Consider the following 20,990-nt stretch of genomic DNA (forward strand, 5'->3'; position numbering starts at 1 on the left):
CACGCCGACCAGGGTGGCGTGTTTATGTTAAAAACGCCGACCTCATTGGCGTTTATAGTTGAACACGCCAACTACATTGGCGTTTTTAAAATTGAACACGCTAACGCAGTTGGCGTTTTTTCTTGTAACACGCCACTTGAGTTGGCGTTTTTATCGTAGCTGTATTTTGGAGAAAATACAGCTAAAATACGACGCCATTATAAAACGCCAATGTTGTTGGCGTCTTAACTTATTGAAACGCCAATGCGTTCGGCGTCTTTACTTAGAGAAATACCAATGCAGTTGGCGTTTTTCCCATATATAGAATAGATACTAAAATGGGTACATTTTCGTTATTTTAAAGGCCAAGTGCCCTATAAACCCGATTTTCCCGTATACAACAGAGAGCTCAATTGATTTGAAAAAAAAGTGTGGGTTTTGGTGGGAGTGGGAAAATGGGGCGTATAGTGAAAGCACAAGCACAATCTGCTTTGGTAGAGTACTTCCATTCAACTAGGAGTTTGAGGATCATGGATGCTGAAAATATGGGGAAAAATACCCTAGAGTTTTTCAATAGGTTGATGAAGAGAGTGGCTATAGATGATGATAGCAAGATTAAGCATTCCGTGATGCGTTTTTAGAGGTACCATCCAGTTAATGAGTTTGAGCCCTTCTTTGAGAGCATAGGATTGAATCGTTCCGAATACGTGGAGTATCTTCCTAGAAACTTGATGTTTTTGTGTGATGATGAGTTGTTGTTGGACAATTATTATGTTCTGTATAACTATGGCATTGAAAGGAATAGGATTGGGAAGATTTTCAGAGAGGCTAATGAGGTATTCCGGGGTGACTACGGCTCTCTGCAGGCAAAGCTTCGATCTTTAGAGGATTTGGGGCTGAGACGGTCTCTCGTTGCCAAGATTGTTGCTGCGAGTCCTCGTCTTTTGAAGGTGGATGTTGATGAATTTGTTGAGTTTCTGGAGATGTTAAAGATGGTGGGGATTGAATGCGAATGGCTTTCGGAGAATATATGCGAGGAGGATTCTTACAGCTGGAAATGCATGCTTCAGCTCATGTGCTTATTGTGCAAGTTGGGCTGGAGCGAGAAGCAAGTCGGGGAACTGATTAAGCAGCATCCCGATCTTCTGCTCGAGTGCTCTGGGCGCGTTACCTATGGCCTAATCGGGTTATTGTTAAAATTCGGAGCCACAAAGAGTGATCTACACACTCTTTTTCATCAGTTTCCTCAAATACCAGTTTTGAAGTTTACTAAGAATTTACATACCTCCTACATGTTCCTCTCTGAAATAGACATGGCTGCCCGAGATATCGGTAAAATAGTCTGCTCGTACCCTGCACTTTTGGGTTCCATTGAATTAAAAAAAGTGAAAAGCATATTAAGCCTACTGTCCTGTGGCAAGAACAGGCTCTGTCAAATGGTCAACGATGATCCGTTCACAATGGAGGCATGGGTCCTTGGTAGGAGATTCGAACGACTAGAAACTCAAAAGAGGGCTGCTAAAAGTATGGCTTTGAAAACTGAGTTTCTGATATGCCTAGGCTTCAAAAAGAATTCAGAGGACTTGGAAAAGAGTCTTAAAATGCTTCGGGGCAGAGGAGTTGAACTTCAAGAGAGGTTCAACTGTTTAATGAAGAATGGCCTGAGCCGCGAGGAGGCAATAAAGATGGTCAGAATATCTCCTCAAATCCTCAACCAGACTCGTGATGTTATTGAGACGAAGATTCGGCTTTTCTTTGAGGAGTTGGGCTACGGAGTGTCTGGTTTACTCACTCATCCCAAAATTTTATCCTACACAATTAAGAGGGTGAAGCTTAGGCTTTTAATGTACAGATGGCTTAAAGGTCAAGGAGCAGTGCGTCCCGGTTTGTCCCTGAGCACGCTCTTGGCTACTACGGATGAAGAATTTTTCAGAGCTTATGTAGTTCCTCACGCTAGAGGGCTTGAATTTTGGATAAGTCTGAATAAAAAACATATCTTTAAATAATTTAGTTTCAACGAGCTCTTGGACCGGAATTCTTATGGCAGGCAGGCGTGGAAAAGTATGGTTTGCTACCTGCAGAATCTGAATAAGGCAGACGATACATAAGTGCAGGTACATGCTAATTAAACTTGGGTGTTAACATTACAATATCACTGCAAACTATAGCTAAATGGAGATGTCCTCACTGTTTGGTTTCTTCCTAATGCAGTTTCCCCTTAATTGTCGGTGAATGAGATTTTACTCAAAATGTCTCTGTTATTCAATCTGTCATTCTATCACTGCTTTGTTATGATGTTCTATCTCTATTTCTTGTCTCCTTTACACCTGTTGGGATTTGGGAATTGCTTTGACAGTAATGCTTTTGGTTAAATCTGTTTGAAAAGCCTATAAAAACTCGAATTTCATCAAGAGTCATAAGTCCATGTTGGTAGAAATGAGGAAAAATCGAGGAAATGTGTCCTCGCAAAACTTGTGGCTGGGCTGTGTATTTCACAATATCTGCCTTTTATGCTTGTAGTGATTCTCAGCCGTAAACTAGCTACGCAGATAGCTCAGATTGTTGAACTGGGAATGAATGATGATCTATTGAAATGGAGATTGCTAAAACTTAAAGATTGAGTCAAATTTCTAATTTTGCTGAAATTTGTTATAAAGTTTTCTGGTTACATGCTTCATATATAAAACTCATCCCTTCTTCTCTTGAGTTTTGCCCCCTTAGGTATGTACAAAATGTGGAGTTGTTTCATTGGAATGACTAAGTTGGTAAAACAGATCACATTGAAGCTATAAATATTATGAGTTCCAAGTCTGAATACAATACAAGTTCACATCAAGATCATTAAATGTTTGACATTTAGGGCGCGTTTGATAGGGTAGATAAGGGCCTTATCTTGATAGAAGTGGGTGTTCGGTATCCATGAGTCCTATTCTTCTCTTCCTCTTGAGGTGATGAAGAAAAGATATTAGAAGGCTCATTGCTTGACTTTATCACCAACTTTGCTGGCAAACAAATTACTATTCGGTGGTGTTCGGTTTCCAAGATAAAATAATATCAAGATATAATCTAGGATTGAGTTGTGAGATTATTTTTGTCATGGAGGGTTAGCTATGACTAATTATTCTATGATTATCCATCTAAGATTGAGTTGTGGGATTGAATCTTATGAACCAAACACACTACATATTTAATCCCGGGATACAATCTTGCAAACCGAACACCCCCTTCTAGTACTATATAATTATTTTTTGGTGTTAGTGGATTACATGTTTTATGATCTTTTCCTTATAACATAACTATACTACTTTGTGCCTTTTTGTTGATTCATTAGCTCCAATAAGTTGCTTTGTACTATTTTGCAAGACAACAATAAGTTTGGTGTTTCTATTATTGTGCATGAATTAATACCATCATTAATAAAAGGGCTCTTGTTATTACTAAGATTTCATTTGTTTTATTTTTATTTGGAATAATTTAGCATCATTATGAAATGAGTGTAAATAAACATTAACATTATAAAGTTTTGTCGGATTTCAAGAACTTTATTATGAATTACTTGAATTGTTGAAAGAATGAGTCAGTTAAGAGAAGAGAGAACTACATTTTTAATCCTTGTACATTGCACTAATATCATTCGCGGTTCTTATTCTTTGAAAATATTGTCAGACATCCCCAAACATCGATATAATGTCGCTGGAAAGACTTTTGCACTTTTTAATGACTCAAATTATAAGCACAAATAGCCTTCTTCTCCCTTAATTCAATCTTCAATTTGCAGATTCAATTAACGATTCAGATTTCAAAGGAGTGCAGTGCAGAGCTCGGCTATCTAGTGAGCCGGGACAGACACCGGGCAGAGGACGGTTGTGGCATTGGGGTTCGGGGTCCGGTGGCTTGGCCCCAAAAATACACATTTCGGGGTTCGGGGTCAGATTTCATCGGGATTGCTACGGTCTCTCTCTATACCTGAAGAGGCTTCATCTCAAGTGAGCTTGGAGTTTATAGAGGGCTCATGAGGAAACTTCAATCTTGGTGGTGGTGGACTGGACAAACTAACTAAATATGAACATTTTGCTATCCATATGCTGCTATTATAGTGGCTTAGATAACATCTTCAACTTACATGGTCTTCCCAATATTCGTATAAGTGATAGAGATGTTATATTCTTGAGCAAATTTTGGCAAGACTTCTCTAAGTTGTTGGGTGTTGAACTTAACATGCCAACATGGTCAAACGGAGGTGATAACAAACTTTTACATATCAGAAATGAAAGAGAGGTTTCTCTTCAATCCACCTATTTAAGTGTACCATTCGGTGGCTGTTTAATCACCGCCGATCCTGAAACGTTGAACGAATCAAAGTGGCTGATTTATCACCGTACCAAGGTGACGCTGAAGAAGAAGCAGATGAAGTAGACTCGAGCTCGAGTCTTTTTCAAGATGGGGATTATGATGCAAATATAGTCCACAAAAACTTATAAATGCCGCAGTCTCGGAATGACATGAAATTCACGCGAGACTTGAAATTCAATGTATTATTTATTTAAAATACTAACATAGTCAAAATGCTCTTCATGGCTTTAAGAGCTTTTTAGTTTTAAAGAAATGAAAATTTTGTGCAAAGTGCAATGTTCAAAAAAATTTCCATGATATTAAAGAATAATTGTGTCACTTAAATTTCAAACTTGGAACTTGGAAGTAAGTATCAGAGGTAGGTATTAAAAAAATGAGTTGTAAATATATATCACTATTTAATTTCAAACACAGAAACACTGCTTTTTGAAATCCACCTCGATATATATGAGTATTTACTTATAAGCAGTGAACACAAAAGAGCAGCCTTTCAACTCATGGCTTCTTTTTTTGAGAGAATACCAAAAAAGAAGCCATTTTTAATTGAAAGACCCAATTTTTATGACACCCCATTTCATTCCATTTTAAAATAATGCATGTGGGGTTGAATAATCTGATTCACAAAACAGCCTCAATGGATGGTCTGTAGAGAGCAAGAATGGAAAAGGGCTCTTCTTCTGGCAAGAAGGGGAGGACTGCACCTGTGTGTCAGGTGGAGGGCTGCAGAGTAGATCTGACTCATGCCAAGCCTTACTATTCCAGGCACAAAGTTTGTGGGATGCATTCCAAATCTCATACTGTCATTGTTGCTTCCCTTCACCAAAGGTTTTGTCAGCAGTGTAGCAGGTCATCTCTCTCTCTCTCTTGATTGATTGTAAATTGTTTTTATTTTTCAAGGTCATTGCTTTTTCCTTGCTTTATAATAGTATGCCCTTGCTTTCTTGTTTATTTGTAGATGTTGATTGGGCTTTGATACTGATGTTTGAGGTTTTACAGTTGGCATATATATTTATGTGTGTGAAATATTGCTGCTTTTGTTCTTTTCTGGAGTGAGAACTAATTCATATAATTTGGCTTAGCTAATGTGATAGGGATGCACAAGCCATTGAAGTTCACTTGTAACTCAATTTTTAAGCTGTTTTCTTTCATTTTCAGTGAACTAGTATTACAAAAACCTTCTACTTTTAAATGATGGAAATTTTATCCATGATTTGAAATGTTCCAAAAGAAAGAAAAATGCTTCATTAAAGGCAGCAGCCATTTCTAGCTAATCAAGTTTACAATTGATATAATCTGATTGTCTAAGTCTTAATAGTTCACATCTGGTTCTGTCAAATGAAATGATAGAAGATTAAATATGACAAAGAATTTGGTGAATTTGCAATGATTATGAATAACACATACCTTCTATTTTTACTATAATATGTTGGCCTTGTTCTAGATTTCATCAGTTGCCCGAATTCGACCAGGGAAAGAGGAGTTGCCGGAGGCGCCTAGCTGGGCACAACGAGCGTAGGAGGAAGCCACCAGCAGGATCCTTGTTGTCTCCTCGCTATGGAAGCCTTTTCCCGTCCATTTTTGGTTAGGCATCACTGACCTAAACTCCTTTCTCTCGCTCGCTCTGTGAATATTAACTAACAGATCATGTGAGAAGACCGCAGAAATTCTGGAGGCTTTGTGATGGACTTCAGCACCTACCCGACTCTCAATGGACTGGATACATCATCAGAACGAGTACCGGGAAATCAAGCTTCGATAACACGAAAGTCCCAGCTTCCACTGCAGAGCAGCTCACATAACCCTCTGCCTGGTCCCGGATCATCCTTACACGGATGTTTCAATGGGGTCTCCGACTCCACCAGTGCTCTCTCTCTTCTGTCAACTCAGCCCTGGGGCTCAAGAACGAGCTCCAACAGCCTTGGAGCAAGCAATTTTCCTGGAAACAACGGTGCACTGGTGCCCATGGTTCAACCATTCATCAATAGTCATGGTGCTCCACTTTCATACAACCAGGTTCATGATGCTGGTCACGGACAGACCACTCATGGCGCCAGCAATGAGTTCATTGGGGACCTCGGCTTGGCTCAGCCAAATGAGGGGCACTTCGATGGCCAGGCTTCCCTTCAGCATATGAATTGGTCTCTTTAAACTCGAACTCAGTCGAAGCTCGGGTGTTTTTAATAATCGACAATGTACTTGTAGAACGTGTGATGTTATTATTGTCTGCTGTTTGTTCCTCTGCAGATAGCACATACTTGCATTTGATATCCTAAGCTGATTATGATGATCAGCTATATGCTGTTTTTCTTGAAGGTAACTGCCTAAACTCTTGAATATCTGCTTCTGTTAGAACTGAACTTTAGCAATGGTGACAGAATTGGATGATTATATCAAGCTGTTTGGACGAAATACAGTAAACAACTGAAATTTATTACTCCATTTAAACCTGAATCTTTGATACAACTAAGATTGATGTTTCTAGTTATTTCAGAATGAAATAGACCATTTGCTGATCTCACAGAATGATAGAAAATTCTTCAGGAGTAGTTGTCTAGATATTTAGAATGCATCATCCTGTCTAGCTTTCCCACGTTATAAGAATTCGGTGTAGACCAAGTCTGAGGTGGTGCCTGTAGGTTTTAAAGTTTGGTGGTTGTATTCATTAATCCCGAGGCAGCTTGATTCGAAGGTCTCCATGGACTCGTACTGAAAATGTTTAAGGTTAAAAACCAGCATTCCGCATTAAAGTTAAGCAACAGACATGGCATTCAATCACTGTTACTGCGATCTTTTTACCTGGCATCCACAGCAGAGACTATTTGAACTCATTTCTTAGCTTCAGCTATTATACTTATTAAGAAAATCCTGCATCAAAGGAAAGATACAATTAACCAACAAGATAATCCATGATTAGCCAAGGTGCGAGCTTGTTAAGCATGAGATGATGGTATCAAAGAGCTATCACTTGGAACCTTCTAGTACCAAATGCAGATAGAAACACAATTTTCATGCACCATTTCAACTTTAGAACTATAAGAAAATGACACCAGTCACCAGATTGATCAAGCCACACACACAATTTTATTTTTTCGAAAATATTGTATTTGTACCTCTTCTGTAATTTCTTCTTCCTCTTCTTCACATTCTTTTTCCTCATCGTCTTCTTCCTTCTTCTCCACCTTAACCTCCCTATTTTCAAGCTGCGCTAGAGCAGCATCTGCCTTTCTGAAGTTCAATACGACTCTCCTCCTTCCCACTTTAACTAAGAAAACCTGCAACCGGAGAAAGAAAAGGAACTTCTTCAACTTCTTTCCTTTCATTCTAGAGTTATGTAACCTTATACAATCAACAATCAAACCAAACAGTGTGTACCTTTGAGAAAATGTTGATCTCTAGTTGAAGGTGGGAACATCCCCAACCTCAGAGATTTGCAACAATAACTCATCCAAAGTCAAAAATATCACGTCCTTTTCCTGATGCAGTCCATCTTTTGCTGTGAAAACGTGGATCTGATCCTTGACTTTGATCCATATCTGTCCACGGAGTTTCTTGATGCCCTTCTCTCTCATCGAAGCTCTCAAACAGGCCACATCTTTCCAGTTGCCAGCAGAGGCATGTATGTTGCACAGTAAGACATGAGCAGCAGGGTTGGAAGGATCAACCCTCAAGATCTTCTCAGCAACACGCCTTCCAACTTCAACATTGCCACAATTTTTACAAGCAGCCAATAGAGTTTTCCATGTCATTACATCCGGTTCGAATCCCAGTTGATCAATGAAAACTTCTGCATCATGGATACGACCAGCTCGAGCAAGAAGGTCAACAACGCACGAGATGTGCTCTCGTGTAGGGATCACACCATGCTCGTGTTCCATAGATTTCAAAAGCTGTATCCCCTCATCCACCAGTCCAACATGACTACAAGCAATCAAAACTCCTACAAATGTAACCTGGTTAGGTTTTATGCCGTGTTTCTTCATTCTTCTGAAGAGATTCAGAGCTTCTTGTCCCAAGCCAAACTGTGCATATCCCACAATTAAACTACTCCACGAAACAACATTCGGATTGGGCATGCAGTCGAAGACCTTCCAGCGCTTTCAAGGGATCCTCACTTGACATACATATCAATCAATCCATTCATGACAGCAATGCCAGAGTCGAGCCCATACTTCACAGCGCAACAGTTAACTTGATCCCCCATCTCTAATGTGGCGACTTTCCCACATGCTCTGATAACATTGGCCAAGATAACACCATTGGCCACAGAGCAGGGAACGGACAGTGATATCATTCGGTGCTGACCCAGAATGATAGGAGTGAAAGGCGAGGGGAGAGGAGAGGGAGCATGAGATATTCTCTTGTTTCGATATGTAAATTGTATGGGTAATAATGAAGGAATCGATCACTTGGATTGCTGAAATAATAAGAGAGAACACTCCTCCGCAGAGGCTTACGACTTCAGTCGTCCAATTACAAATGATCTATCCCAGATAAAAAGAGCTTCCTAATTACCTTTATTTATACTAAGCGGAACTTAACTAAAAGCATAAATCTAGGAATGCATGAGAAAAGGAAAGCAGCTGAAACTGCCGTGCATGAGAATAGGAAAGCAGCTGAAACATAAATGAGCTGGCGGCTGACTTCTTCAACCCCTTGCACCGGCTCCCTTCTTTTCCTCGCCGCCTCCAACGTCCTTCCCCTTATTGCGGCGTGTGTATACCTTCCAACCGCCCAGGCCGCTGACCGTATCAATTGCCCCGCCCGTCGGAACAGCCTTGTCCGCAAGGCTGAAGAAAGGAAACTGGCCGCGGACGTCCGCCTCGTCCATCCAAGTTGCCTCGTCATCCCCCAGGCCGACCCACCCAATGAGAACCTGGTCGACGGTATCGTCATCTCGGCGCTCAGTTCGACGTGCCAGCACCTTGTCCGGAAGGAAAGGGGGCGCGACATCGACTAGGCTGTCGGGTAGCGTGGTTTCCACAGGTGCGTCTCCCACGGCCCGTTTGAGGAGGGAGACGTGGAACACCGGGTGTATGCGGGCTGAGTCGGGAAGCTGCAGCCGATACGCCGTTGCCCCAATACGCGCCTCGATTTTAAAAGGCCCAAAAAATCGGGGGGTGAGTTTCCTATTTCGGGTCGTGAACAGCGAGGACTGCCGGTGGGGCCGGAACCGTAGGTAGACCATATCGCCAACGCAGTATTCGACATCCCGATGTCGCTTGTTCGCGGAGGCCACCATGCGGTCCTGGGCTCAACGCAGGTGGTGCCGCAGCAGCTCCAGCATCTCGTCACGGGAGCGTAGAGAGTCCAAAACGGACTGGGCCGGACCTCCCCTGGCAAGAAGGCGTGCAACGTGGGCGGGGGACGACCGTAAACTGTTTCGAACGGAGTCATGCCCGAAGCAGAATGGGCGCTCGTGTTATAGCAGTACTCCGCCCATGGGAGCCACTTGTTCCACTGCTTCGGCCTGTCGGAGGAAAAACAACGCAAGTATGTCTGTAGGCACCGATTTAGCACCTCCGTTTGGCCGTCGGTTTCGGGGTGATAGGCGGAACTCATCTTGAGGGTAGTGCCCGTGGCCCGAAATAGATCTTTCCAGAAAGAGCTGAGGAAAATGGGGTCGCGATCCGACACGATGGACCGGGGAATGCCGTGGAGACGAACCACCTCGTCGGTAAAAACGTCCGCGACCTGCCGGGCTGTGAACGGGTGTCGAAGGCCGATAAAGTGGGCGTATTTGGACAGACGGTCGACGACTACAAACGCGCAGTCCAGACCCCCAGCTCTCGGCAGCCCCGAGACGAAATCCATGCTGATATCTTCCCACACGCGGCTCGGTATTGGCAGGGGCTGGAGGAGGCCGGCCGGGGACTTGGTGTCGGCCTTGTGCCTCTGACACGTTGTGCAAGCCGCTACAAAATTCGTGACGTGCTTCATCATCCCGGGCCAGTAAACGTTTGATGCGATCCGTCGGTATGTGCGGTAGGCTCCCGAGTGCCCCCCGGTGGGGGTGACATGGAATTCGGCCAGGAGTCTCGGGATCCACGGAGAATGGGGTGGCACGACTATCCTCCCTTTATAGAATAGGGTCCCATGGATGAGCTCGTAGTGTGGGGAAGTGCGGTGGCTGGCCTCCAAAGCGGTCTTGATTTTTGCCAAAGATGGGTCGGCCGAGAGGGTCTCCTGGACCGAGGACCAGTCTGGCCAAGACGGAATGGAAATCGCCGCGAGCTCCGGTGTGTTCTCGTCCCGCCGGGACAGCGCATCGGCTGCCCGATTCAACCTGCCCTCCTAGTATACGATGGCGAAATCATAGCCCAGCAGTTTTGCCGCCCAGTTTTGTTGTGCCGGGGTGGCCAGGGGGTGGGCCACGGGGTGGGCCAGGACTTCTCTGATCCGTGTGCACGACGAATCGCCGGCCCAACAAGTAGGGACGCCAATGATGGATCGAGAGGACGAGGCCCATGAGCTCCTTCTCGTACGCCGACTTGGCCAACCAACGAGAGGACAGTGTCTTGCTGAAATATGCCACCGGCTGGCGGTCCTGCATTAGAACAGCGCTGAGGCCCCGCCCCGAAGCATCGCACTCTATGACGAACTCCTTTGTAAAATCCGGCATCCGGAGCAGTGGTGCCGATGTCGGTGCCGATTTGAGGGTGTCGAAGGCAGCGGCTGCCGCCGGCGGCCAATCCCATGCGGCCTTAGATTGGGTGACGAGGGGCTTTTTCAAGAGCTCCGTCAATGGGGCGGCAATCTTGCAGTAGTCCTTGATGAAGCGGCGTTAGTACCCGTCAACCCTAGGAACCCGCGGATGCTTTTTAGGGACGTCGGCGTCGGCCAATGGAGGACAGCCGAAATTTTGGCCGGGTCCATTCTAACGCCGTCGAACGACACAATGTGGCCGAGATACTCGAGGAGCGACCCAGAAGACATTTCTTCGCGTTGATCACCAGTGCATGGGCGTTAAGTACCTCGAAGACTCGGCGAGATGGCGCACATGATCATCCCACGACGTGCTGTAGACGAGAATGTCGTCGAAAAATACCAAAACAAACTTCTGAAGGGCCGGGCGGAAGATGTCGTTCATTAGGCTCTGGAACGTGGCGGGCGCGTTGGTGAGGCCGAAAGGCATGACCAGGAACTCGTAGTGGCCGGAGTGGGTTCGGAATGCCGTCTTCGGAACGTCCCTGCTGGCCACCCGAATTTGGTGGTACCCTGCTTTCAGATCGATTTTGCTGAACCACTTGGCGCCGTGCAACTCGTCTAGCAGTTCCTGGATCACCGGGATAGGATATTTGTCCGGGACTGTTCTTTTGTTGAGCTCCCTGTAGTCGACGCAAAACCTCCATGAGCCGTCTTTCTTGCGTACCAGGAGTACCGGGCTCGAAAAGGGCTGGTGCTGGGTTGAATTACCCCGGAACTTAACATCTCGGCGACGAGCTTTTCCATCTCATCTTTCTGCAAGTGGTTGTATCGATAGGGCCTTACCGAGACGGGGTCGGTGCCGGGAAGAAGTGGGATCCTGTGGTCCGTCCGGCGGCGGGGGGTAACCCGACGGTTTCCCTCGTCATTGCCGGGAACTCCTCAACCAGCCTCAGGAGGTGCGACTTGGCTGCGGTTGGCAGTGCCGGATCGAACCCGAAAGGCTCGGCCGCGGTGTCCTTCTCGAGGGCGTGGAGGACCCAGCAACAGTCCCCGTCCTCGAGGCGGCGAAGGTCGCTGGTGGAGCATGCTCGGCGCATGAGGGACGGGTCTCCCCTGAGTGAGACCGGCCGACCGTTGACCTTGAAATCCATGGATGACCGCTGCCAATTAGCCATGACGTAGCCGAGGGATGCGAGCCAAGCGACCCCTAGAATGACGTCGATGTTCCGGAGGGGAAACACGTAGCACGCCACCACAAACTCCTCGTTCCCCAATATAAGTGGCACGGTCCTACACATCCCGGCTGCCCGACGTGTGGAGCCGTCGCCTAGTACCACCTAATAGGGCGAGGTCGGGGTAATCTGTAGTTCGAGTCGCCGTGCGCACTCCTCGGATATGAAGCAATAGTTGGCGCCGCTGTCGATCATTACTTTTACTTGTTGTGATGCGATTTCCCCAAAAAGTTTCATCGTATTCGCCGTGTCTAAGCCGTTTAGAGACAAGGCCGACAGTTGGGGTTCCGCCCCAGTCTCCAAAATCTCCGAGTCTTCAGCGTCGGGGTCCTCTTCCGCAACTTCCTCCTCGTCGCATATCATGACATTGAGGGTTCTGGGAGGGTATCTATGGGCTGGCCCAAACTTCAGCCCACATTTGACACAGGTTCCCGCTGCTATGTGTCGCCTATACTCCTCCGGGGACACGTTACGGAAACGTTTTGACACCGGTTTCGAGGAAGCCGTGGAGTACGCGGGGCCTGGGGAATACCCCTTGGAGGTCGACCGGTTTGAGGGCGCCGGAAAGGAGGGCGTTTGAACCGTGGTCTGGGAAGAGGCAGCCCGTTGGGGCTGAGCCGAGGCTATGATGTCTAGATCGAGGGCCATTTCGACCGCGTCTTCATAGGTCGTGATCTTGGCGGCCTTCATTTGGAGACGCACCTCTGGTCGAAGTGCGGCCATGAAGAAACCGAGGTACTGCTGGCAAGAAATGTCCGGTACTTGCGCGAGGCGTGCCTCAAATGCCGCGACAAATTCCGCCACGGAACCCGTGTGCCTGACCGCTGCGAAGGCTTCGTATTCATTCAATGCTCCGGTGCCCCCGAAACGTTTCATCAGTTCCCTTGCGAATCGAGCCCACGGCAGGTCCGGAACTCGAAGCCGCAGCAATTGGTACCACGGAAGGGCCTAGCCCGCCAGGGCCACCATCGCGAGACCCACCCGATCCTCGGGGGCAGTCCCTGCGATCAAAAAGTATTGCTCCGCCCGTGCCAGCCAGGCGAGGGCATCCGAGCCATCGAACGTGGGCATGGGAGACGCCGAAACGCCCCCGGTGGCCGGCTGCCTGGGGCCGTGGTTCGCCGACGTGGATCCATCTGCTGGGTTAGTCGTGTCTTTGAGTTTCAGTGACGCGAAACCCTCGCGCATCTCCTGAAGCATGGCCGCTACCTGTTCCTCCGTATGGCGGAACTGAGTGTTTAGTTCCTTCACCGCGGCGTCCAGCGAGAGGCTGGTCTGGCGCAGGTCACTCGTCGCCTTCTCCAATTCATCCAGTCGCGTGTCCGCCCTAGAGTTCACCATTGTTCACCGCACCAATTGATAGGAGTGAAAGGCGAGGGGAGAGGAGAGGGAGCACGAGATATGCTCTTGTTTCGATATGTAAATTGTATGGGTAATAATGAAGGAATCGATCACTTGGATTGCTGAAATAATAAGAGAGAACACTCCTCCGCAGAGGCCTACGACTTCAGTCGTCCAATTACAAATGATCTATCCCAGATAAAAAGAGCTTCCTAATTACCTTTATTTATACTAAGCGGAACTTAACTAAAAGCATAAATCTAGGAATGCATGAGAAAAGGAAAGCAGCTGAAACTGCCGTGCATGAGAATAGGAAAGCAGCTTGTAATAATGGAGTGCTCATTTCAGTTGGAAGAAGCTCGGCCAGAAAGGAGTTCGGTAAGCTCGGCTTACCGAGCTGGAACTAGCTTGGAACTAGCAGAAGAAGAAGGAAGCTCGGCTTTGAGCGCGGCTTTGAGTTCGGCTTTGAGCCGAGAAGACAGTTGGTCTTGAGCCGAGAAGCAAAGGAGTTCGGTTTGTGTACCGAGAAAGGAGTTCGGTTTGTGAACCGAGAAGGGAGCTCGGTTGTGAGCCGAAGAGAGTGCTCGGTTGTGAGCCGAAAAGAAAGTTCGGTCTTGAGTCAAGAATAGAGTTCGTCTTGAGCCGAAAAAGAAGAAGCTACAGTTCGGTCTTGAACCGAGAAGGAAGTTCGGCCTAGAGAAACTAGCCGTTGGTGCAGCAGTTAGTTAGCCGAGATGTAGCAGTTATTCTTCTTGCTTTCTTGATTCTTCTTGTAGTTAGTTAGTAGCAGTTGCTACTTGATTGTAGAGCTTTAAATAGCTCAAAACCATGTACGTAGTTAGTAGTGAAAAAATCAATAAAGAGTTTTCAAGTTTTCTCTCCAAGATTACCATCTTCGATACTCTAAGTGTGAGTGTGTGTTCTTCTGCATTGTGAGTGATCATACAACTGTGAGTGTGTGTGTGATTCACCTGAGTGTGTGAAAGTCTTGTGCGTATTGAATCCCAACAAGTGGCGCCGTCTGTGGGAAGGGGATATTGAAGCTGATTTGCAGAGGATCAAACGGTTTCAGAGATGGCAGCAAGGCTTGATGCAGAAAAGTTCACAGGCAAGAATGATTATAGCCTGTGGAAGATGAAGATGAAGGCGGTCTTGATTCAACAAGGCTTGGCCGCAGTTCTTGCAAATACAGAAGAGAAAGGAAAGGCTCCAATGCTTGATGATAAAGCTCAGGCAAAGATGGAGGAGATGCAGCTCAAGGCACATTCTGCAGTGATTCTGTGCCTTGGAGATAAGGTCTTGAGGGAAGTTCAAGAAGCCAAGACTGCGGTGGAGATCTTGAACAGGTTAGATGAAGTTTACCTGGCAAAATCTTTGGCTAACCGGCTGTATCTCAAGAAGAGGCTCTATGCCTATAGTTTTTCTGGTGAAAAATCTATCATAGAGCAGTTGGAGGAGTTCAATAAGATCATTGATGATCTGGGCTCTGTGGATGTTAAAATTTCAGATGAAGACAAGGCCATTCTTACATTGAATGCCTTGCCTAGCTCGTATGACCAGTTGAGTGATGCAATTATCTATGGCAGAGATAAGGCTATCACCTATGCAGAAGTCTACTCGGCCTTGATGGCTAAGGAACTCCAGAAGACTACCAGCAGAAGCTCTGCAAGCTCCAATGTTCAAACTGCAGAGGCCTTGAATGTGAAGAAGTTCAAAAAGCAGAACTTCAAGAAAAAGTTTGAGGGCTCTAAACCCTCAAGTTCTGATGCTCAGAAGGAAACCAGAGCATGTTTTTGGTGCAAGAAACCAGGGCACTTGAAGAAGGACTGCCATGCCTGGAAGAGAAAACTAGCCTCTGAGGGCCACAACACTTCTGATTGTGTAGAGAGTACTGATCCCCCTGCTCAACTCATGAATGTAAGTGATAATGAGATCAGTCACAGGTGGATAATGGACTCAGGGTGCAGCTTCCATATGTGCCCCAACAAATCTTGGTTTCATGATCTTCAGGAAGCATCAGGGACTGTAGTTCTTGGAAATAACCATGTGTGTCAGATCAAAGGGATAGGGAAAGTGAAGCTAAGTTTGCAAGATGGCTCTATAAAGATCCTAACTGGGGTGAGGTATATTCCGGAAGTGAAAAGAAATCTCATCTCATTGGGAATGCTGGAGGAGAAAGGGTTCACCATATTGATGAGTCAGGGAAAGATGCTTGTGAAATCTGGGAATGCAGTGATGATGGAGGCTGACAGAGAGCACATTCTCTATTATCTGAAGGCTAAGGCTGTTGATGGAGAAAGCAATGCAGTGTCAGATGATTCCATAATGCTATGGCACAAGAGATTGGGCCATCCAGCAGAAGGAAGCTTGAAAGAACTCATCAAGAAGGGCCTGATCTCTGGAGATTTCAACAAGATGGACCCCTGTGAGCAGTGTATACTTGGAAAAGCAAAGAAGGCACCCTATCCTACAGGTATTCACTCTTCTACAGCCCCATTAGACTACATACATAGTGATCTCTGGGGCCCTTCACCTGTAAGCTCAATTGGTGGTGGGAAATACTACCTTGCTATTATTGATGACTACACTAGGAAACTGTGGGTGTATATACTGAAAGAAAAATCAGAGACATTCACAAAATTCAAGATATGGTGTAAAGAGGTGGAGCTAGAGAAGGGAAGGAGTGTTAAATGCCTAAGAACTGACAATGGCTTGGAATTCTTGTCTACTGAGTTTGATCTGTTTTGCAAAGAGAAGGGTATGAAGAGGCACCGCACTGTTCCTGGTAACCCCCAGCAAAATGGTGTTGTGGAGAGGATGAATAGGACTATCCTAGAGAGAGTAAGGTGCTTGTTACTCAGTTCTGGTCTGAGCAACAGATTTTGGGGAGAGGCTGTGTATACAGCAGCCTATCTCATAAATAAGTGTCCATCTACTGCCCTTAAGTCTGAGACTCCTGATTACATGTGGTATGGAGCCCATAGTGACTACTCAAAATACAAGGTGTTTGGGTGTGCAGCCTATGCTCATGCTAGGCAAAGTAAGCTTGAGGCTAGGGCTCTAAAATGCATATTGCTGGGTTATCAGAGGGGTGTTAAGGGGTATAGGCTCTGGTGCATTGAGCCTGGTAGGCAGAAGGTGGTGGTGAGTAGGGATGTTGTGTTCTTGGAGGATCAGATGCCATACTTAAAAAGGAAGCTGGACTCCAATGAAGTTGAGAGTGATTTCCTCAAGGTGGAGCCAGTGGGACTTTGCCAAGGAGCAGGTGGAGCCTCTGACTCAGAAAGTGAGTCTGAACCAGAGGATGATGGTGCTCTAGCTCGAGGTAGAAAAATTGATGAGCCTACAGCAGACTCTGCCAGAGAGTACCAGATAGCAAGAGATAGAGGCAGAAGAAATACAAGACCACCTGAAAGGTTTTCTGATGTGGTCTACTATGCACTTTGTGCTGCTGAGGGCATTGATATTGCAGATCCTCTCACATATAAAGAAGCCATGAAGAGTAAAGACAGAGAAAGGTGGATTGAAGCCATGAATGAGGAAATGGAATCTTTACTCAAGAACAAAACATGGATTTTGGTGGATAAATCCAGACTGACTACAGATGGAAAAGAAAGGAGGCTGATCAGTTGTAAGTGGTTGTTTAAGAAAAAGATTGAGACCACTGATAAAGATAGAATCAGATTCAAGGCAAGGCTGGTGGCTAGGGGCTTCACACAGCAAGAAGGAATTGATTTCAATGAAGTATTTGCTCCAGTTGTTAAGCACACTTCTATTAGGATCTTGTTGGCAGTTGTGAACCAGCTAGACTGGGAGCTACAACAGCTTGATGTGAAGACAGCCTTCCTCAATGGGGATCTAGAGGAGACTATCTTTATGGAACAGCCAGAGGGCTATGTGAAGACTGGAGAAGAAGGCAAGGTGTGCCTGCTACAGAAAAGTCTTTATGGACTTAAGCAAAGTCCTAGACAGTGGAATAAGAAGTTTGATGCACAGATGAAGAAGATTGGCTTCTCCAAGTCAGAATATGATGATTGTATTTACATCAAGAAGGCAGGCAGGACTCCCATTGCCTACCTATTACTCTATGTGGATGATATGCTACTTGCAGGCCCTTCTATGACAGAAATTCAGAAAGTTAAACAAGATCTGAAGTCGAGCTTTGAAATGAAGGATCTAGGAGAGTCAAGGAAGATCCTAGGCATACATATTCAGAGAGATAGAGGCTGCAAGAAGCTGTGGATGCTGCAAACTGATTATATTGACAAAGTTATGCAGAGATTCAGAATGGAGAATGCTAAACCTGCCTCAACACCCTTGTCCCAGAGTTTCAGATTATCAAAGGAACAAGCTCCTAAAACTAAGCAAGAGGCTGATGAGATGGAGGCTATCCCTTATGCTAGTGTTGTTGGGAGTATCATGTACACTATGATTTGTACAAGACCAGATCTTGCTCATGCTATCTCAGTGACTAGCAGATACATGGCAGACCCGGGGAAGGAGCATTGGAATGCTCTTAAATGGATATTGAGGTACATGAAGTCAACTAAGGACTGGGGGATTGTGTTCAATGGCTGGGAAGGTGGATCTGAGGAGGTTGTGCAGGGGTATTGTGATGCAGACTATGCTGCAAATCTGGACACCAGAAAGTCTCAAACAGGTTATTTGTTCACCATGTTTGGAACTGTGATCAGTTGGAAATCAGGTCTGCAGAGTGTAGTTGCTCTCTCAACTACAGAATCAGAGTATATAGCTCTCACTGCAGCTGTACAGGAGAGCTTTTGGATCCAGGGAGTAATTTCTGATTTTGGTTTTGACCAAGAAACAATGGTGATTCATTGTGACAGCAGCTCAGCTATATGCTTGGCTAAACATCCGGGTTTCCATGAAAGGAGCAAGCATATAGACATAAAGTTGCACTTTATTAGAGATGAGATTGAAAGGGGAAGGGTGAAGGTGGTTAAGATTAACACCTTGCACAATCCGGCAGATATGCTAACTAAATCTCTAAGTAGAGACAAGTTTGATCATTGCAAGAAGTTGATCAATGTTTGTGCACGAACTGAGATGAGCCCTCAGGTGGAGAATTGTAATAATGGAGTGCTCATTTCAGTTGGAAGAAGCTCGGCCAGAAAGGAGTTCGGTAAGCTCGGCTTACCGAGCTGGAACTAGCTTGGAACTAGCAGAAGAAGAAGGAAGCTCGGCTTTGAGCGCGGCTTTGAGTTCGGCTTTGAGCCGAGAAGACAGTTGGTCTTGAGCCGAGAAGCAAAGGAGTTCGGTTTGTGTACCGAGAAAGGAGTTCGGTTTGTGAACCGAGAAGGGAGCTCGGTTGTGAGCCGAAGAGAGTGCTCGGTTGTGAGCCGAAAAGAAAGTTCGGTCTTGAGTCAAGAATAGAGTTCGTCTTGAGCCGAAAAAGAAGAAGCTACAGTTCGGTCTTGAACCGAGAAGGAAGTTCGGCCTAGAGAAACTAGCCGTTGGTGCAGCAGTTAGTTAGCCGAGATGTAGCAGTTATTCTTCTTGCTTTCTTGATTCTTCTTGTAGTTAGTTAGTAGCAGTTGCTACTTGATTGTAGAGCTTTAAATAGCTCAAAACCATGTACGTAGTTAGTAGTGAAAAAATCAATAAAGAGTTTTCAAGTTTTCTCTCCAAGATTACCATCTTCGATACTCTAAGTGTGAGTGTGTGTTCTTCTGCATTGTGAGTGATCATACAACTGTGAGTGTGTGTGTGATTCACCTGAGTGTGTGAAAGTCTTGTGCGTATTGAATCCCAACACAGCTGAAACATAAATGAGCTGACGGCTGACTTCTTCAACCCCTTGCACCGGCTCCCTTCTTTTCCTCGCCGCCTCCAACGTCCTTCCCCTTATTGCGGCGTGTGTATACCTTCCAACCGCCCAGGCCGCTGACCGTATCACAGAATGCCTCATCCGAGAAAAGAACAGCATTGCTCCATTTGCATCACCACCATATGCAAAGCCTGCTAGCACTGCATTCCATGATACTATATCAGGATGTTTGATCAGTTTAAATGCAGTTTTGGCCAAATACAAGAAGCCACATCTTGCATACATATCAGCCAAGGAGCAACCAGCAAAAGCATTGGCTTCAAACCCATAATTAACACTAACCCCATGTATCTGCCTGCCATATTCTGGCTGACCAAGAGATCCACAAGCTCTAAAAACACTCCCAAAGATCCACTAACCCCGTGACAGCATTTCCTTAAAACAACTCAGAGCTTCTATCTCATAACCCAGTTTTGACAACCCTGCAATAATTGAACTCCAGGAAATCAAATCCTTTAATTTGATTAAGGAGAAAGCATCCCATGCCTCGTTAATTCGACCAAACTTGTTGTACATTGCAATGAGAGCATTTTGAGCTATTAGGTGGGAACCAAATTCAGACTTAACAACCTTGGCATGCAACTGCTCCCCCAAACCAGCCTCTGACAGACGTGAACAAGCTTTAATCACACCTCCAAAAGTGAAGTGATCGGGCATAAAACCAAACCACTGCATTTCGATATACGATTCAATGGCTTCAATGTCCTGGCCGTACTGCGAGTATCCAGCAATCAATGCATTCCAACTCACCACATTTCTCTCCCACATACTGTCGAAACTTCCTCAGCATCCCCTGTTAATCCACATTTTCCATATATATTGATTAGGTGATTCTCAAGAATCATATAGGGGAGCAAGTTAGATCTCAAGAGATGATCGTGAACTTTCCTTCCATATTCCACGGATCTCAAAGCTGAGCACGCAGAAATCAAATGAATATATGTGCTAGGATCAATCACACAATCTGCTTTCTTTCGTAAAGCATCAAAGGCGTGAAGGGCATCCCTGAAAAGCTTCTGATTGCACAAGGAGCCTATATACACATTAAAAGGCTGTTCATTCTTGAAACTTGAACTCGCAGCATTGTGAATGCCGCAGTTGACATGGCTGCAGGAACATTTCAGAGTAGACTGCAATCTTCTCATCATCTTCTGGTGCAGAAAACACCAGATGCTTTCAAAACGTATCTACCAGATATAGCATCTAGTCTGTGTGCACAGAAAGCATAACAACGAATGCATTCACATTGTTCTTCCATAGGTATTCATCCAAACGAGCAAAGATCACTACGGTTACGTGTTATCTAAAGCTCGTCTTGTGTAACATAACTGTTTCATTCTTTGTCGAATTAGAAAAAGACGTTCTGCTCGAAAGTAATAGTGATGCCAGCATCAAGTTCTTCAGTTTCTTGTATGATCACCACTTCAAAAGTGGAAGAAATACAATGTTTAGCAACCGCTGATTGCACATCTATTTTACATCGCTGATTGAACAGAGATTTCCCCCTAAACCTTAGTGGGGAATTTCGTCGAGTAGGTTGCCTGCAATTGGCCAACAGGTTTTTTCAGATGCATTCTTTATGATTTGAGTGG

The 20,990-nt window shown here is 45.4% G+C and overlaps 3 protein-coding genes and 1 long non-coding RNA gene across 5 annotated transcripts; 2 read left to right on the forward strand and 2 right to left on the reverse strand.

The window, feature by feature from the left end:
* The first annotated feature begins 434 nt into the window (after positions 1-434).
* On the forward strand, positions 435-2,600 carry LOC121752755 (transcription termination factor MTEF18, mitochondrial-like). Its single transcript, XM_042147850.1, has 3 exons — positions 435-569; positions 621-1,956; positions 2,500-2,600. The coding sequence occupies exons 1-3, from the start codon at positions 435-437 to the stop codon at positions 2,598-2,600; spliced, it is 1,572 nt and encodes a 523-aa protein (XP_042003784.1).
* Positions 2,035-6,569, forward strand: LOC121753056 (squamosa promoter-binding-like protein 17). 2 transcript variants are annotated; one of them, XM_042148211.1, is made up of 4 exons: positions 2,035-2,093; positions 3,758-5,178; positions 5,774-5,913; positions 5,987-6,569. In XM_042148211.1, exons 2-4 carry the CDS (start codon positions 4,991-4,993, stop codon positions 6,478-6,480), a joined length of 822 nt encoding a protein of 273 aa, XP_042004145.1. In that variant the 5' UTR covers positions 2,035-2,093; positions 3,758-4,990; the 3' UTR covers positions 6,481-6,569. The 2 variants fall into 2 exon arrangements, with proteins under 2 accessions (XP_042004145.1, XP_042004144.1); XM_042148210.1 differs by lacking the exon at positions 2,035-2,093 and having other exon boundaries at positions 3,647-5,178.
* On the reverse strand, positions 5,593-6,171 carry LOC121753057. Its single transcript, XR_006040338.1, has 2 exons — positions 6,031-6,171; positions 5,593-5,953 (listed from the first exon to the last, which is right to left on the reverse strand). It is a non-coding gene; the product is annotated as an uncharacterized LOC121753057 (long non-coding RNA).
* A 601-nt stretch (positions 6,570-7,170) lies between the features above and the next one.
* LOC121752756 (pentatricopeptide repeat-containing protein At3g53360, mitochondrial-like) lies at positions 7,171-8,533 on the reverse strand. Its single transcript, XM_042147852.1, has 4 exons — positions 8,445-8,533; positions 7,752-8,373; positions 7,443-7,604; positions 7,171-7,197 (listed from the first exon to the last, which is right to left on the reverse strand). Exons 1-4 carry the CDS (start codon positions 8,531-8,533, stop codon positions 7,171-7,173), a joined length of 900 nt encoding a protein of 299 aa, XP_042003786.1.
* Between the last annotated feature and the right edge of the window lie 12,457 nt (positions 8,534-20,990).

Source organism: Salvia splendens, chromosome 10, assembly GCF_004379255.2.
Source record: "Salvia splendens isolate huo1 chromosome 10, SspV2, whole genome shotgun sequence".
Taxonomy (NCBI): domain Eukaryota; kingdom Viridiplantae; phylum Streptophyta; class Magnoliopsida; order Lamiales; family Lamiaceae; genus Salvia; species Salvia splendens.

What these genes read in the sequence shown, in the direction of transcription:
- LOC121752755 (XM_042147850.1), top strand. Translation starts at nt 435, where the DNA reads ATGGGGCGTATAGTGAAAGCACAAGCACAATCTGCTTTGGTAGAGTAC. An exon ending in TCAATAGGTTGATGAAGAGA is followed by an intron (nt 570 to 620) that starts GTGGCTATAGAT and finishes ATGCGTTTTTAG; the next exon opens with AGGTACCATCCAGTTAATGA. An exon ending in AGGGCTTGAATTTTGGATAA is followed by an intron (nt 1,957 to 2,499) that starts GTCTGAATAAAA and finishes TTATGCTTGTAG; the next exon opens with TGATTCTCAGCCGTAAACTA.
- LOC121753056 (XM_042148211.1), top strand. Translation starts at nt 4,991, where the DNA reads ATGGAAAAGGGCTCTTCTTCTGGCAAGAAGGGGAGGACTGCACCTGTG. An exon ending in TTTTGTCAGCAGTGTAGCAG is followed by an intron (nt 5,179 to 5,773) that starts GTCATCTCTCTC and finishes GCCTTGTTCTAG; the next exon opens with ATTTCATCAGTTGCCCGAAT. An exon ending in CCTTTTCCCGTCCATTTTTG is followed by an intron (nt 5,914 to 5,986) that starts GTTAGGCATCAC and finishes TCATGTGAGAAG; the next exon opens with ACCGCAGAAATTCTGGAGGC.
- LOC121752756 (XM_042147852.1), bottom strand. Translation starts at nt 8,533, where the DNA reads ATGGGGGATCAAGTTAACTGTTGCGCTGTGAAGTATGGGCTCGACTCT. An exon ending in TTGATTGATATGTATGTCAA is followed by an intron (nt 8,374 to 8,444) that starts GTGAGGATCCCT and finishes TTCGTGGAGTAG; the next exon opens with TTTAATTGTGGGATATGCAC. An exon ending in AAGAAGAAATTACAGAAGAG is followed by an intron (nt 7,198 to 7,442) that starts GTACAAATACAA and finishes CCTTTGATGCAG; the next exon opens with GATTTTCTTAATAAGTATAA.